The sequence below is a fragment of the Pleurodeles waltl genome, chromosome 3_1 (assembly GCF_031143425.1).
Source record: "Pleurodeles waltl isolate 20211129_DDA chromosome 3_1, aPleWal1.hap1.20221129, whole genome shotgun sequence".
In the NCBI taxonomy this organism is placed as follows: domain Eukaryota; kingdom Metazoa; phylum Chordata; class Amphibia; order Caudata; family Salamandridae; genus Pleurodeles; species Pleurodeles waltl.
Genome location: NC_090440.1, coordinates 170,837,113 through 170,852,795, shown reverse-complemented (window position 1 = coordinate 170,852,795; position 15,683 = coordinate 170,837,113). Strand labels below are relative to the sequence as shown.

The following is a 15,683-nucleotide window of genomic DNA, read 5'->3' as shown; positions in this document are numbered from 1 at the left end:
TTTAACTATTATTATTTTTTTCGGGATGCTAAATAGGTGGGGGATGGCCTGCAGCACTGGTTGTGCCACCCACATTAGTAGCTCTGTAAACATGGCCCAGACCTGCCACTGCAGTGTCTGTGTGTGCAGTTGTAAACTGCGAATTCGACTTGGCAAGTGTACCCACTTGCCAGGCCTAAACCTTCTCTTTTCTTACATGTAAAACACCCCTAAGGTAGGCCCTAGGTAGCCCCATGAGCAGGGTGCAGTGTATGTTTAAGGTAGGACATATACTAATGTGTTTTATATGTCCTGACATTGAAATACTGCCAAATTCGGTTTTCACTATTGCAAGGCCGATCTCTCTCATAGGTTAACATGGGGGCTGCCTTTAAATATGATTAAAGCATAGATTCCCTTTGGGAGCAGATAGGCATTTGGAGTTTGGGGTCTCTGAACTCACAATTTAAAAATACATCTTTTAGTAAAGTTGGTTTTGAGATTGTGTGTTTGAAAATGCCACTTTTAGAAAGTAGGCATTTTCTTGCTTAAACCATTCTGTGACTCTGCCGGTTTGTGGATTCCCTGTCTGGGTTAGTTTGACAGTTAGGCTGTTTGCACCTCTCTCTAGACAGTGACGCAAAGGGAGCTGGGGTGTAGCATGCATATCCTGAAGAGCCATCTGTGCTAGGAGGAAGGGGAGGAGTGGTCACTTACACCTGAAAGGGCTGTGCCTGCCCTTAAACAATTCAGGCTTCATCCCCCTGATGTGTGTCTGGGGCCTGGCCTGGGTAAGGCAGGATCTCACAAACAAGAGAGACTTTCCTTTAAAGTAGGCCTACTTCAAAGGCAGAAAGGGGTATAAGAAGAGCACCCAACCCCCCTGAAAATTAGATCACTTCTGGAATCAAGAGGAGTAGAAGTGCTGCCCTACCTGTGCTTTGTTGAGCTATCCTTCAGTTGTTGCTTCTGCCTGTGAAAGGAGACAAAGACTGGACTTTGTTGTGCATTCCTGCTTGTGAGGAATCTCCAAGGGCTTGAACTGAACTTGCCTCCTGTTGTTGAAGTCTCAGGGCCATCAAAGACTTCCCCTGCCAGCACCTGGACTCTCTGCTGAGACTTCTGCCCTGCCAAGTGGTGCCCTGTCCAGTTCCTGGGCCCTTGAAAGGTGAAACTGGCAGACCAAGACTTAAAATCCATGCACGGACCGATGTGCGGGGACATTTTCGACACACCTTCCATGACACTCCTGATAAACGACGCATCGCCAGCTTCGCGGCTGAAATCTACGGTCCACCTAAATCGTGGTTGGAAGATCGGCGCAATGCGGCTGGAGATATGATGCGCAACACCCACTAACGGAGGCTGATAACGACGCAAACCCCACGCAGCACGGTTTTGTGATACCATGCGACCTGATTTTCAACGCAACATAGCGGGCTCGGAAAAACAATGCAAAGCCTGCCCAGACCCTAGATGCCTATCCGGATCGATGCATCGCTCTCTTGTGGGAGAAGATTAACACACGCCAACCTGACCACCGGAGGAACGATGCACGGTCTCGCTTGCGAGTGAGAAATCGATGCATCACTGGCCTTTTCTGATGCACACTCTCCTGTGCAGTGTTATTTTGACGCTACTCAGGTACTTTTGAATGCTAACAACGTTCTCAGTGTTTTCAAAAGGATTTAAGACTTTTTGCTTTTTAAATTCATAACTAGACTTGTGTATGTTGAATTTTTGTCGTTTTGGTCTTGTTTTGTTTAGATAAATATTCTCTATTTTTCTAAACCTGTGTTGTCATTTTCTAGTGTTTTCACTAAGTTACTGGGTATGTTGGTACAAATACTTTACACATTGCTTCTAAAGTTAAGCCTATCTGCTTGTGCCAAGCTACCAAGGGGGTAAGCAGGAGTTAACTGAGGGTGATTCTCCTTTACCGCGACTAGAGTTAGGGTCCTTGCTTGGACAGGGGGTAAACTGACTGCCAACCAAGTACTTCATTTCTAACAGGTGCCCAGGTAGTACCTCAACGAGAGGCAAGAAAGGTTTCTGCGTTCTGTGTTGCCATAGATCCCACATGTAATTAAGGAGGCAATCTCAATCTGGTCATGAATAGGGCATTAGATTGTTCTGTTTTGAGCATGAGCTACACAGGAAAGCTCTCACAGAGCTGCAGGACACGGCTACAGGACTTTGGTTTGCGACCTCTTGAGAAGCGGAGGGATGGTTCCTACTTATCAAATGCACACAGAACCTATGTCACTTGATCACTTTTCCATGTGCTGGAAGATGGTGGAAGTGGAGATTGGGACTAGGACACTCTCTGATCGTGATGAAAGCTTGAAGCTCAGGTCAGAAAATTAAAAAAGCTACAAAAGCAGAACAGGGGAGGTGGTATATATAATGCAAATATATATAGTGCAAATCTGAAGGGGTTAGGGTCATTTTCGAGTGCTGGACACCGTCAGGGCAGTAAATGTACTCATCAAGGAGGAAACAACCCTACCATAAAAGAGGGACTAATGTAGGGAAGCTGCTAGCATGTAAGATGAGGGCTAAAATTGCAAAGGATATGGTTGCATGTATCAAGACCAAAATGGGAACCGTGACTCAAATTATGCAGAAATTAGGCAGACATTCAGAGACTTCTATAAAGAGCTGTACCATGCAGATAGGGAAAACAATGAGGGAGCAGAGGAGTACTTTCAGCAGCACCAGTGACTCAGCTCAAGTTGCCTCTTGAAACAAACCCATTGCCCTGGAGAAAGTGACAGCAGGCATCTCCAAACTACAGCCAAACAAGATCATGGTTACCAGCCATGCTTCATAAAAAAGTCTGTTGGTTTGGAAAGCCAAACCACTATCAGAGTCCATGAGAAGCTTCAATAGAGGTTTTGCCTAAACCAAGGAAGGATTTGGCTATGTGCTCCTCCCTCCATCCATTACCATCTTTAGAATTGGTTGCTAACATTTTTACTGAGATTCTGGCCTGTAGATGGAGCCCACATATGCAGAGCTTTAGTAATCTGGATCAAACCGGCTTTATCCCAGAGAGGAACTCCTCTGAGAATAGTAAGTGCGTCCTTCATAAACTGGACAACGTGAAGAAGATGAAAAAAGAGTCCTTACTTATATCAGTTGATGCAGAAAAAAGCATTTGATAGAGTATCTTGGATGTTCCTTCAGAAAGCACTGGGGGCATTTGGATTTGGCCCTAGGTTCAATGCCTGAGTGTTTAGCTGATGCTGACTTCCAGTGGCTAGAGTATTAGTGAGTGCTCCACTTACTTCTAAACAGAGAGGGGCACCAGACAGGGGTACTCCATGTCACCCCTCCTGCTTGCATTATATATGGAGCCACTGTAGAAGAGGGTTAGAACAATAAGGGAAATGAATGGATCTGAATGGGAGGGGATTTTCATAAGATGTGTCTATATGTGGACAATGTAATGCTGGTCTTATCATACCTAATCACGTGGCTACTGACCCTAATGAATGAGAGTGAAAGATTTAGCTAAGTCTCGAGTTTCAAAATTAATTTTTCAAAAATCCCAAGTCTAGCACATGCAAATTATAGAGAGCTGCTACACTCTCTGAAGTTGGACTTGCAATTGTGGCATACGCGAGGTCACGCTGGGCTAGGGTGGATTGTCACTGTCAAACATAGCACAGTGGCCACAAGGAGTTCTGGGAGAAATTCAACAGCAATTGAATAATTTTTGTGGGGTGGGAAGAAGTCCAGGCTTGCCATGCAGACAATGTATCGAACTTATGGTGGAGTGGAATACAGAAGAGAGCGAGAAATAGTTGTGTGTTATAGCTAATGCAATAGCTGGTGATCATATTTGGAAGGTACCTTGGATGTCTAAAAAACATAGTTCTTGGGTACAATACTCCACACCAGTAATAAGGTCTACATTGGTCTCCTGTGATTCTGTGATGTCCAGGATGGGCCTGTATACTTGCCCCTCTCCTCTCACCCTGATTATGGGTAACCCACACTTTATTCCAGCTACGGACCGAGGCAATATTCAGGGTGGCAGAAGGTAGGCTGTAAGAAAATGTGTGACTTTTATTAAATTAATGGCCGTAAAGCTTTCGATAAAATAAGAAAGATATTGGAGTGCCGTAGATCAACTGTCTGTGCTATTTTCAAATTAGGTTTTGGGTCCAGTGGTAAGTACATGTTGTCCGAGATTCATGGTTTTCCCCTAATAAAACAGCAGGTCAGAAGAGATGGGAACCTGAGCTGGGGAGAACTTTGACTGATAAGGAATGAAGGTGGTTTTCTCCAGGCTGGGAACAAGCACCTCCAGCTCAGCTATGAAAGAGATGCTAACCAAAATAGCCTGGTATTAAGCCCCAAAAAGTTTATGTGACAGGAACAGGTCTCAGAGAACTAACTGATGGAGGGAATATGGAGGAGCAGCTTCCCTGATACACCTGTTATGGCATTGTCTAAACTTAAAGGATGTTGGGATTAAGTTGTTGACGATATAGATCTGATGTGTAAAATTTCATTTATAAAACTTCCAACCTACATTATCCTGGGTGTTGCAGATCTGCTCTCATATCTGTTGCACTCTCCAACGGACTCCTAAGTACTTTGCTTGTGTGCTTTGCTAAGCATGTTCTTCTGGCGCCTTGGGTGGGGAAGAGGTCCCCAGTCATAGAGCATAGCTATTTAGGAACTGGGAATTGATTGGAACTTTAGAAGGGAAGTGCGATCAGTTCACATCACTATGGAAACCTTGCCTGGCCTTATTAGCAACAGCATTTAGGAAGACCTTATGTGCCAGATTCCTCAGGGTGCTTCGATTTACAAAAAAGGAGTGAGTACTGAGAACACAACTGATGGATCCACTGAAGCAAACACACAACTCAATATTAGGACTTTGTGATTTGTAAGCTTTCATCTTCGACAACTCAAAGAAAGGTGAATGTTTGTTTCACAAGTCAGGAAACAGGACATTTTGGGGTGGTAAAAAGGAGGCTGTTGTCTGTTCATGTAAGTATTTTTGATAGAAGTGTTTAGGAAGCAGCACTAGCAAGAATTAGGAAAGTTGGATTGCAAAGCATCTAATGAGAACAGAGGTGCTGGAACAATTTTCAGAGGGTTGCTGCTGCCATCAATGGTATATCACTAAAGTCATAGGGATTGCAAAAAATACAAGCGCCAACAAAATACAAGTCTCACACCCATTCAGCAGGAGGAGGGTGAGGGTGTGATACATAGCCAATGGTGTACTTTAAGGCAGTGGTGTGATAGTTCACTGCCATTTACAGACTGCACATTTTTCATTGAAATGGACACTAAATTTGCATAGACATGCAGTTTTATTTGTAAAGCCATACAGCACACAATCGATAATGTGTGGAAATCAAGTTTCAGCAAATATTTATCATTTGTGCATCACCAAGTAAAGTATCTTGATTGGTTTTGATCTTATTCAAATCATTGGTTGGATCAAACTTCAGAATTACAAAAAATGTGCTTCGTTTATGCTTTCCTAACTGATGATATATTTTGAAATATGTGTATAATTCATTTACAGGTATTTAAATGTTAATGTGTGTTAGAAAAATCTGACATCCTACAGCCTTTCCTTTCACTTCTTGGGCCCCAGCAAGATTCTCACCTAGGTCACTTTTACAAAAACCTCTCACTTTGCCTCAGAGAAATAAAAGTAAATACCAGTTTCCAAATAAACAGCAATTTGTCAGAAGACACAGCCTGGCATTTGGCGTTTGTCCTTAAAGGCGCAGCAAATGTGACAAGAGAAATACAAAAGCGAAAGGCATTTTATTGTTCAATTATTCATCTTTTGAACGCCAGCATAGTTCATTTTGAGGGTGCAGCAGCACCCCCTTCACCCACACTTCCAGTGCGCCTATGCATCATAAAGGGTTTCCCCGCCGGCCTGCTTCATGTTGGTGGGAGTATGTGTGCATGTTGAAAACAATAAAAAGTTGATCCATAAAATTCAGGCTTCACTTCTTCAAGAGAGAAGGTTGTGGATTATGAATAGATAAGTTGTCACTACGAGTTGGCTGAATCAACATCTCTGGGGCGTACCTTCCCGGACCGTGGCCCAGTGTGGTCACCAGCAGGATTGCTATGTACAGAAATACTGGGCCTGGCTTTACCTGTTGTGGAAAAGGCCCCCAATAATAAAACCTCATGGGATGTAGTGAAGGCGGATGGACGAATTCCGATGCCTGGCTCCCATCCCACCTCCCTCCACAACACAGAACATCTAAAACTCTTCCGTGACCCTCCATGGTAAATCTGAGCAGAAAAGGGCCCTGTGATCCCAATTTGGTAAGGTTATTCCCTATTATAGGTAAATAAAGCTTGAAATGCCGGGAGCCTACTGAAGATACCAGCTGTAATGGGAAAAGGGAAGTACTAGTTGTCAAATGGTAATAATTAAAGCCAGTAAGTATCAGTACATTTAATGCGATGTTACAGCCTTTTCTGTTGTACTTCTGACTCGGTAGCAATCTAAATATGCGCAAAATATGTTTCTACCTGGGCAAAGATCTGTTAGGAAGCAAGATAGTTCCTAAGAAGTAGGTTTATAAATGGCACAGATCTGGTAAACACATTACTCACTGAGGGTCTGATTTAGACTTTGTGGTGGACAATGTTTTCCCACGGTCCCCACCATCCTTCTGGCCGACGGACCGGTAGGTGGACGGCTGTTTCACTTTGACATCAGGTGAACAAGAGCAGCCCAGAAGCTGCGAACTACAAGATGTAGGCAGCTCAGCCAGGCCGACCTCATTGCATCGAGAGATAGTCTTCCAGCTCGGGGATGGCAGTGGAAGCTCCCCGAGCCACCCTCCCCAGGTTCAGTGAACCTCGGAGAGTCCCGGACCCAGCCACACAATTTGTGTGGGAGTCGGTGTATCCGGAGCATGTGGAAGGGGTTGGGCAGAGGCTCAAAGTTGTAAGCAAGGTTACTTCTCACAGCAGACGTTCATCTCTCCCCAGCTCATAATCGTGTAGTTCTAATGCTGCTTTAAAACTTTTCAGCAGAATGGCCGGTTGGAATAGCTGCATCTTAAAAGCACTTAGTGGCATATTTATACTCTGTTTGCGCTGCATTTGAGTAATTTTTTTTACGCAAATGCGGCGTAAACTTAACTCCATATTTATATTTACGCGCTAGACATGTCTTGCATCAAAATATTGGAGTTTGCACCATTTTTTGAATGCGTGAACCTACCTTGCGTCAATGAGATGCAAGGTAGGCGTTCCCATCAAAAAAATTACGCTATCCCCATAGCGCCATATTTATCTCCCTGTGCAAAAATGACACACAGGTGGGATGCGGCCCCAAATAATGTCGCTAAGCTTGCTTAGCGTCATTATTTAACGACTGGGTCAGCCCAGGCGTTCAGGCACCTGTGGACCCATTTCCACAGACAGACACCATGGAATGGGCCCACAGGTGCCCACCTCAAGCCCCAGGAACTCCCCAACCCACACCAGAGGATGGGGGAGCCCATCCCAGGTAAGTAGGGTAAGTCATTTTTCTTTTTTTAATGCCATTGGGGGCCCTAACATGGGCTCCCCTGCACAGCACTGGGTGCAATGGCCATGCCTAGGGGATACTGGTCCCCTATGCTGGCCATTGGAGTGGTGGGCATGACTCCTGTCTTTTCTACAACAGAAGTCATGTTTTAGGATGGTCGTGCTTTTGGGAATGACGTAAGACTGGTTAGCGGTATTTTTTGCCGATAACCAGCCTTGCGTCATTTCCAGATGCACAACCTTCTATTCCCATACCGCCACCCCCACCTGGCTAGCATCATATTTTTTTACGCTAGCCCAAGCTTAGCGCGGGCTTGCACCATTCCTTAACTATGGCACCCGGCTGGCACTGTGGAATGGCACAAGCCGGCGCAAATCCTTTTGCCCCAATATTGTCTTAGCGCAGTTTTGAGGCAAAAGAACGAGTTACTTACCTTCGGTAACGACTTTTCTGGTGGATACATTAGCTACCTGTGGATTCCTCACCTAATGAATACTCCCATGGCGCCAGCATTCGACGGAAATCTTCTTACTAGTCTCTGCACGTCGACGAGGACGTCACTCTAGCCCACGCGACGCCGTCTGACGTCATACAGGCAATAAGAGGTCCTCGACGACGTGCGGACGTCAGTACCAATCATTTTTTACGTGCATGAGAAAAACCAGGCAATGCAATGAAAGAGCAAGGCAACATCCCATTACATTGTAAAAATACACAACATTGCATGAATAACTGTAAATCTTTTATATATATATATAACTCTCTCTTTTTAAAATATATATACACATCAAGTATATACACAAATATATATACATATATACATATATAAATATAATATATACAACATCTATTGCACCCTCAAAGACCAAGAGGAGCGTACTCAAGGATTACTTGGTAAGACCAGAAAGGCAACGGGGAGGCGGGTGGGACCGTGAGGAATCCACAGGTAGCTAATGTATCCACCAGAAAAGTCGTTACCGAAGGTAAGTAACTAGTTCTTCTGATGGATACAACTACCTGTGGATTCCTCACCTAATGAATAGAGTCCCAAAGCAGTACCACGCCCGGCGGTGGGTGCCTAAATGGTCAAACCAAGAAATCCTGCAGCACTGACCGTGCAAAATGGCCGTCCCTTCTAACCTCAGAATCCAAACAGTAATGTTTTGCAAAAGTGTGAAGGGACGACCAAGTTGCGGCCTTGCAGATGTCGACCACAGGAACACCTCTGGCCAAGGCCGAAGTGGCCGACTTAGCTCTGGTGGAATGAGCTCTAATGCCCTCAGGAGGATCCTTCTTTGCCAAAGAGTAACAGATTTTAATGCAAAGAACAACCCACCTGGATAGTGTTCTCTTGTGGACTGCCTTTCCTCTCCTCTTGCCCACGTATCCAATAAACAGCTGATCCTCCAGCCTGAAATCCTTTGTTCTATCAATAAAGAAGCTCAACGCCCTCTTTGGGTCCAGGCGGTGCAGTCTTTCTTCCTCTTTGGAAGGATGAGGCGGAGGATAGAACGTGGACAAAGTAATTGCCTGAGCCAAATGGAAAGGTGAAATAACCTTCGGGAGGAAAGCAGCCTTGGTCCTCAACACCACCTTATCCCCATAAAAAGTTGTATAAGGGGGCTTTACTGATAAGGCCTGCAACTCACTCACTCTCCTTGCTGATGTTATAGCTATCAGGAAGACTGTTTTTAAAACCAAATACCTTAAGGGGCAAGAATGCATAGGTTCAAAAGGGGACCCCATAAGGAAAGTCAGGACCAAGGACAAATCCCATTGCGGCATAACGAATGGCTTTGGAGGATATTTATTTAGAAGACCTTTCAAGAATCTAATAACAATAGGGGATTTAAATAAAGATGGTTGGTCTGGAAGACATATGAAGGCTGACAAGGCCGATAAATAACCCTTAATGGTAGCCACTGCACAACCTTTCTGCGCTAGAGACAGAGCAAAAGACAAAACGTCCGATAAATGAGCATGCAAAGGATCAATCTGCCTCTCTCCACACCACGCAACAAATTTAGACCATCTATTAGCGTAGATAGATTTAGTGGAGTGTCGCCTGGCCGCTAATATAACATCCACTACCTCAGGCGGGAGAGAGAAGGAACTCAGGTTGCCCCGTTCAATCTCCAGGCATGTAGGTGCAGACTCTGGAGGTTGGGGTGTAGAACCTGCCCCTGCGACTGCGAGAGGAGGTCTGCCCTGAAAGGGAGACGGAGCGGAGGGCACATTGAGAGTTGGAGAAGGTCGGAGTACCATACCCTCCTTGGCCAATCCGGAGCTATTAGGATGACTAGAGCCCGGTCCTGGCGAATCTTCCTCAATACTCGAGGAATCAAGGGTATGGGAGGAAACGCGTAAAGCAACTGGCCGCACCAGGTTATTTGAAACGCGTCCCCCAACGCTCCCTGCATCGGATACTGGAGGCTGCAGAATAACGGACAATGCGCGTTCTCTCGAGTGGCAAACAGATCTATCCGAGGAAACCCCCACCTCTGGAAGATTAAACGGACTTGATCTGGATGGAGACGCCACTCGTGGTCTGCCGAGAAATGGCGACTGAGACTGTCCGCACGCACGTTCAAGACTCCGGCCAGATGGTTTGCTATCAAGCAAATCTGATGGTCCTTTGCCCAGGACCATAGTCGAAGAGCTTCTCTGCAGAGAAGGTACGACCCCACTCCTCCCTGCTTGTTTATGTACCACATCGTGGTAGTATTGTCCGTTAGGACCTGTACCGACTGACCACGAAGGGAAGGGAGGAAGGCCTTGAGAGCCAGACGTACAGCCCGTAACTCTAACAGATTGATGTGAAACATCTGTTCCTCTGGAGACCAAAGACCTTTGATCTCCAGATCCCCCAGATGAGCTCCCCACCCTAGAGTGGAAGCATCCGTTATGACTGTGGCCACTGGTGGCGACTGCTGGAACGGCTTTCCTTGTGAAAGATTGTTGCTTGCAATCCACCACTTCAAATCCACAGCAGCATCTCTGGAGATCTTGACAGTACCCTCTAGATCCCCTTTGTGTTGAGACCACTGCCTTCGGAGGCACCACTGAAGAGCCCTCATGTGCCAGCGAGCATGCGTGACCAACAGAATGCAGGAGGCAAACAGACCGAGCAGACGAAGGACCTTGAGGACTGGAACTACCGCTCCATTTCGAAACATTGGAACCAAATCCTGAATATCTTGAATCCGCTGAGGCGGAGGAAAGGCCCGACCCAATGTTGTATCCAGTACTGCCCCTATGAACAGGAGGCGCTGAGAGGGCTCTAGGTGAGATTTGGGCTCGTTCACCGAAAAACCCAGGTCGAACAACAACTGGGTTGTTGACTGCAGATGATGCGACACAAGCTCCGGGGACTTGGCTTTGATCAACCAGTCGTCCAAGTAAGGGAATACTGCTATCCCCTTCCTTCTGAGTTCTGCCGCAACCACCGACATCACCTTCGTGAAGACTCGAGGTGCTGAAGTAAGACCAAACGGAAGGACCGCAAACTGATAGTGCTGCGATCCCACCACAAACCGGAGATACTTCCTGTGTGACTTGAGAATCGGGATATGAAAGTAAGCATCCTGCAAGTCGACAGACACCATCCAGTCTTCCTTGTTCAACACCAAAAGCACCTGTGCTAGGGTCAGCATCTTGAACTTTTCCTGCTTGAGGAACCAATTCAAGATCCTCAGGTCCAGAATTGGTCTCAAACGACCATCCTTCTTGGGTATCAGGAAATACCTTGAGTAACATCCTCGACCCCTTTCCTGCTCTGGGACCAACTCCACCGCGCCCTTTGAAAGGAGGACTTGTACCTCCTGTTCTAGCAACAGGAGGTGTTCTTCTGAACAATAAGAAGGGCGGGGCGGGATGAGGGGCAGGAACTCCCGAAAGGGAAGGGTGTAGCCTTTTCCCACAATACTGAGAACGCACGTGTCCGTTGTAACAGTCTTCCATTTTGTGAGAAAATGCTGTAATCTTCCCCCTACAGGAGAGGAGTGAGTGGGAAATGGCGGAAGCCTAAGGCTGCTTCCCCTGCTGCACCCCGCCAGAGGATGAGGAAGAGGCAGAGTGCTGCTGAGAGGCTCCTCTGGTGCGGACCCTACCTCTCCCCCTAAAAGATCTATAGGGATGGGAAGAGGCAGGTTGCTGATATCTTCCCCGAAAGGAAGAGGAGGAAGAGCCACGCCCAAATCCACGAAACCTCCTGAAAAATCTGGAAGAGGCCGTGGCAGAAGGAGCTTGGAGCCCTAACGACTTAGCCGTGGCCCTGCTTTCCTCAAAACGTTCCAAGGCCGAATCAGCCTTGGCCCCAAAACAGTTTGTCCCCATCAAACGGGAGATCCAACAATGTGGACTGTACATCCGCAGAAAAGCCCGAGTTACGGAGCCAGGCCTGTCTCCTTGCCACCACAGTTGTGCCCATTGCTCTGGCTACCGAGTCGGTGGTATCCAGTCCCGTCTGGATAATCTGGGTCGCAGCAGCCTGGGCATTTGAAGCAAGATCCAAAAGACCCTGGGGAAGTTCTGTAAACGATGAGGAAATTTCATCCATCAGAGCATGAATATACCTCCCCAGGATACAGGTTGCATTAGTGGCTTTTAACGCCAGACTGCAGGACGAAAAAATCTTCTTGGACTGCGCCTCTAGTTTCTTAGAATCTCTGTCCCCAGGCACCGTCGGGAAAGAACCAGGCGCTGACTTGGATGAACAGGAGGCCTGCACCACCAAGCTCTCCGGCGTAGGGTGCCTAGATAGAAAACCAGGGTCAGTCGGAGCCGCCCGATACCTCCTGGCCACGGCTCTGTGAACTGCTGGGGAAGATGCCGGCCTCTTCCACACCTCTAACACCGGATCCAGCAGAGCGTCATTAAATGGCAAAAGAGGCTCCGCCGCAGCTGAGGCCGGATGTAACACCTCTGTTAAAAGGTTTTGTTTAGCCTCCACCACCGGCAAAGGCAGGTCCAAAAAACTAGCTGCCTTCCGTACCACTGCATGAAAGGAAGCAGCCTCCTCAGTATATTCTCCCGGGGACGAAAGATCCCACTCAGGGGAAGTGTCCAGCCCACTGGCCGACTCCAGACCACGCAGCCCATCACCCGAGTCCTCTAGCTCTCCTTCCTCCAGGGCTCGTTGGTACTCCTGCTCCTCTAATACACGGAGAGCACGTCTCCTCGAATGAAGTCGTTGTTCAATACGCGGAGTCGACAATGCCTCCGCCGAAGTCGAAGATCGGCTGAAGCAGATGGACCCACCGGAGTCACAGGCCGAAATCCCGACGTCGACGGGATGGAAATCCCCGGGGCCAATCCTTCTGAAGCCACCGGAGCGGCCACCGGCGCCGACACTGGCGCCGAGCCCACGTTCCCAAAAGGGAGAAAGGGCATAAAGGGTTCCGGCCGAAGAGGCGCAGGATCACCCAAAGAAAAGGCCAAAGGCCCAGCCGGAGCACCCCCTGGAGCCATCTGTTGGAAGATGGCATACATCGCATTCAAGAATGCGGAACTATCGGCTCCAGGGGTGGGAAAAGCCGGATACTGAGGTGCCTGTCTCGGAGGCGACCCCGACGCCGGCCTCGGCGTCTGCGCCGGAGAAAACACCTGAGGCTCCAATACCTCAATCACCGACGCCTGTCCAGGTGAAGTTGGAGACGCCGGAGAGGGCAACGGCGTCGAAGGATGCGGCGTAACCGTGGGACTAATCTCCCATGTCCTTCGGCGCCGATCCGAAGACCTGGAACGAGTCTCCTTCGAATGACGCCGAGATTCTCTACGGCGCCGGGAGTCTCGATGACGCCGATGTCTTGGAGAAGAAGACTTCTTGTGATGCTTCTCCTTCGATTTTGCCATAAACAGCTTCGCCTCACGTTCTTTGAGGGCCTTCGGATTCATGTGCTGGCATGAATCACAAGTCGAGACGTCGTGGTCGGAGCTCAAACACCAAAGGCAATCGGAATGAGGATCCGTCACCGACATCTTGCCTCCACACTCACGACAAGGCTTGAATCCAGACTTTCTCTGCGACATTATTACCACAGCGAAAGGCTACGCAGCAAAAATACACTGTAACCACAAAAGTAACAGTTGCTCCCTCGAAGATAACCGTTTCGAATGCACGGAAAAAAGGGAACTGACGTCCGCACGTCGTCGAGGACCTCTTATTGCCTGTATGACGTCAGACGGCGTCGCGTGGGCTAGAGTGACGTCCTCGTCGACGTGCAGAGACTAGTAAGAAGATTTCCGTCGAATGCTGGCGCCATGGGAGTATTCATTAGGTGAGGAATCCACAGGTAGTTGTATCCATCAGAAAGTATAAATATGGGCCTAAGATCCTCAATGGTTGTAGCTCCCTCCCTATTCTCTAAATCAAGCTAGATTAAAAGATTCTGCCTCTTCCCGCAAACATTACACCTAAGACCTCAGTACGTACCAAAGTGTCTGAATGTCCTTACAAAAGACTCATGCTTGCTTATTTGTCAATAACCAAAAGTGTTTTTTGTGAGCGATATTTCTTCCTATATTCCTTTATGTTACTTACAGGTTGGTCTGTTGGATATCTTTTTCACTTATACTGAGGGCCATTGGGATTATGCAGCAAAAGAGGACTAAAATATGCATGTTTTATATCTTTCCCGCCAACAAATGACATTTCTTCTTTACATCCTTAACATAATTGCTCAGTATCAATATGGGTGTTTTAATCCTATGCAGACAGGTCAACTCTGGGAAATGACTACATGCACATCATAAATAATTCTATTTTTAGATATTTGTTTATCACTGTATATTCAGATTATTGATTCAATGTACATTCAGATGACACCATTGTGATATTCCATGTTGTGTCTGGGCCAGTCACAGTGTCATCTTTTAGATGCAGCAACACACCTATGAGTTTGGAGTATATCTTTCTGTGTTGCTTCTGAACCAAAGGGTTATTCGGGTGCTGGTATCTCAATCTGGGAAGAGAAGTGCCCTCACTTTGTCAAAAACATTCAGTTATATGTAATGATGGAACAGAAGGATTGTCCAACAACCTGTCTATTTTATTCATATATTTTTTATTTAGATGCTCTCTTATACTTGTTACCTGTTTACTACTTTCATACAACTTTAATGCATACTCACCTATTCATATTTTTAGCCACCACAGTCTTTTCAATGAACGGCATCCATCAAGCAAAAATATACCTAAAGATTCATTGAGAATTTCAAGTCTATCAAGCGATATACCTGACGATGAGTCAACAACTTCAAAAGGATCAACCACATCAAGTGATGAAGATGGGTCTTCAGATTCAAGGTACAAAAAAGCAGACCTCCAAGATCCAGTTATTATATTGTTAGCGCATCAGAATTTATTAAGTAAACTTACAAGGGAGATGCGAATAGGCCGATGGACCTTTTGACTGAGCTTCGAGTTTTTCCCACCATATATCCCGTACCAATACCGATCAATAACATCAACAATCAATGACATCAATAATCAGTAGGAGTCAGTAATATCCACTCACCACGACTTTGCAGTCATGAATAACCACACATTTATGTAAAAGTTAGAATGTTTATTTCCCTATATTAACAATGCTAATTTCACATAACATAGTCTCAAAATAAATGATAAACATACATAAACAATACTGGTTGACCAAAGCGGCGAAAGAATCACAATCTAATCAAAGCTTGAGCTACTACACATTCTAAAGTTACAGTACAAATTAATAGCAAGAATAGCTGTGCAAACAATATAACATACATGTAGATTCAGAAAAGAAAATACATCAACTGTTATTACATATATCAAACTTCATCAGTGAGAACCCTAACTAACATCAGATTAGAATAGCATGTTTGGGTTTCATGCAAACAATTTAGTCAACACAAATTTGGAAAAACATCTAACAATGGCTCTATCAAAATAGCAGTTGGTACCCAGAAACAAAAGCAAATTGGCATAACAATCAGTGATGTCATTATATACCTGTCCTCAATAGGGTTCAGCAAGCTGTGACAGACTTCGTCAAAAGGGCATCAGTTTGTTCGGCACGACTTCAGGATTCAGCATCCAAGTTCAGAAAAAGTATTTCTTAGTGGTTCGAAAGAATATAGCTAATGGCTTAAACTCTCAAGAAGAATGGGGAGAATGGCTGTTCTCCCC

At 46.2% G+C, this 15,683-nt stretch overlaps 1 protein-coding gene across 2 annotated transcripts in view; it reads left to right on the top strand.

The window, feature by feature from the left end:
* Positions 1-15,683, top strand: part of LOC138283889 (tetratricopeptide repeat protein 24-like) — a 304,911-nt gene that overhangs the window by 283,377 nt on the left and 5,851 nt on the right. For both annotated transcript variants that reach the window (XM_069222092.1, XM_069222094.1), the window contains exon 9: positions 14,670-14,828. In XM_069222092.1, coding sequence (XP_069078193.1) covers positions 14,670-14,828 — 159 coding nt within the window. The remainder of the gene's footprint in view (positions 1-14,669; positions 14,829-15,683) is intronic.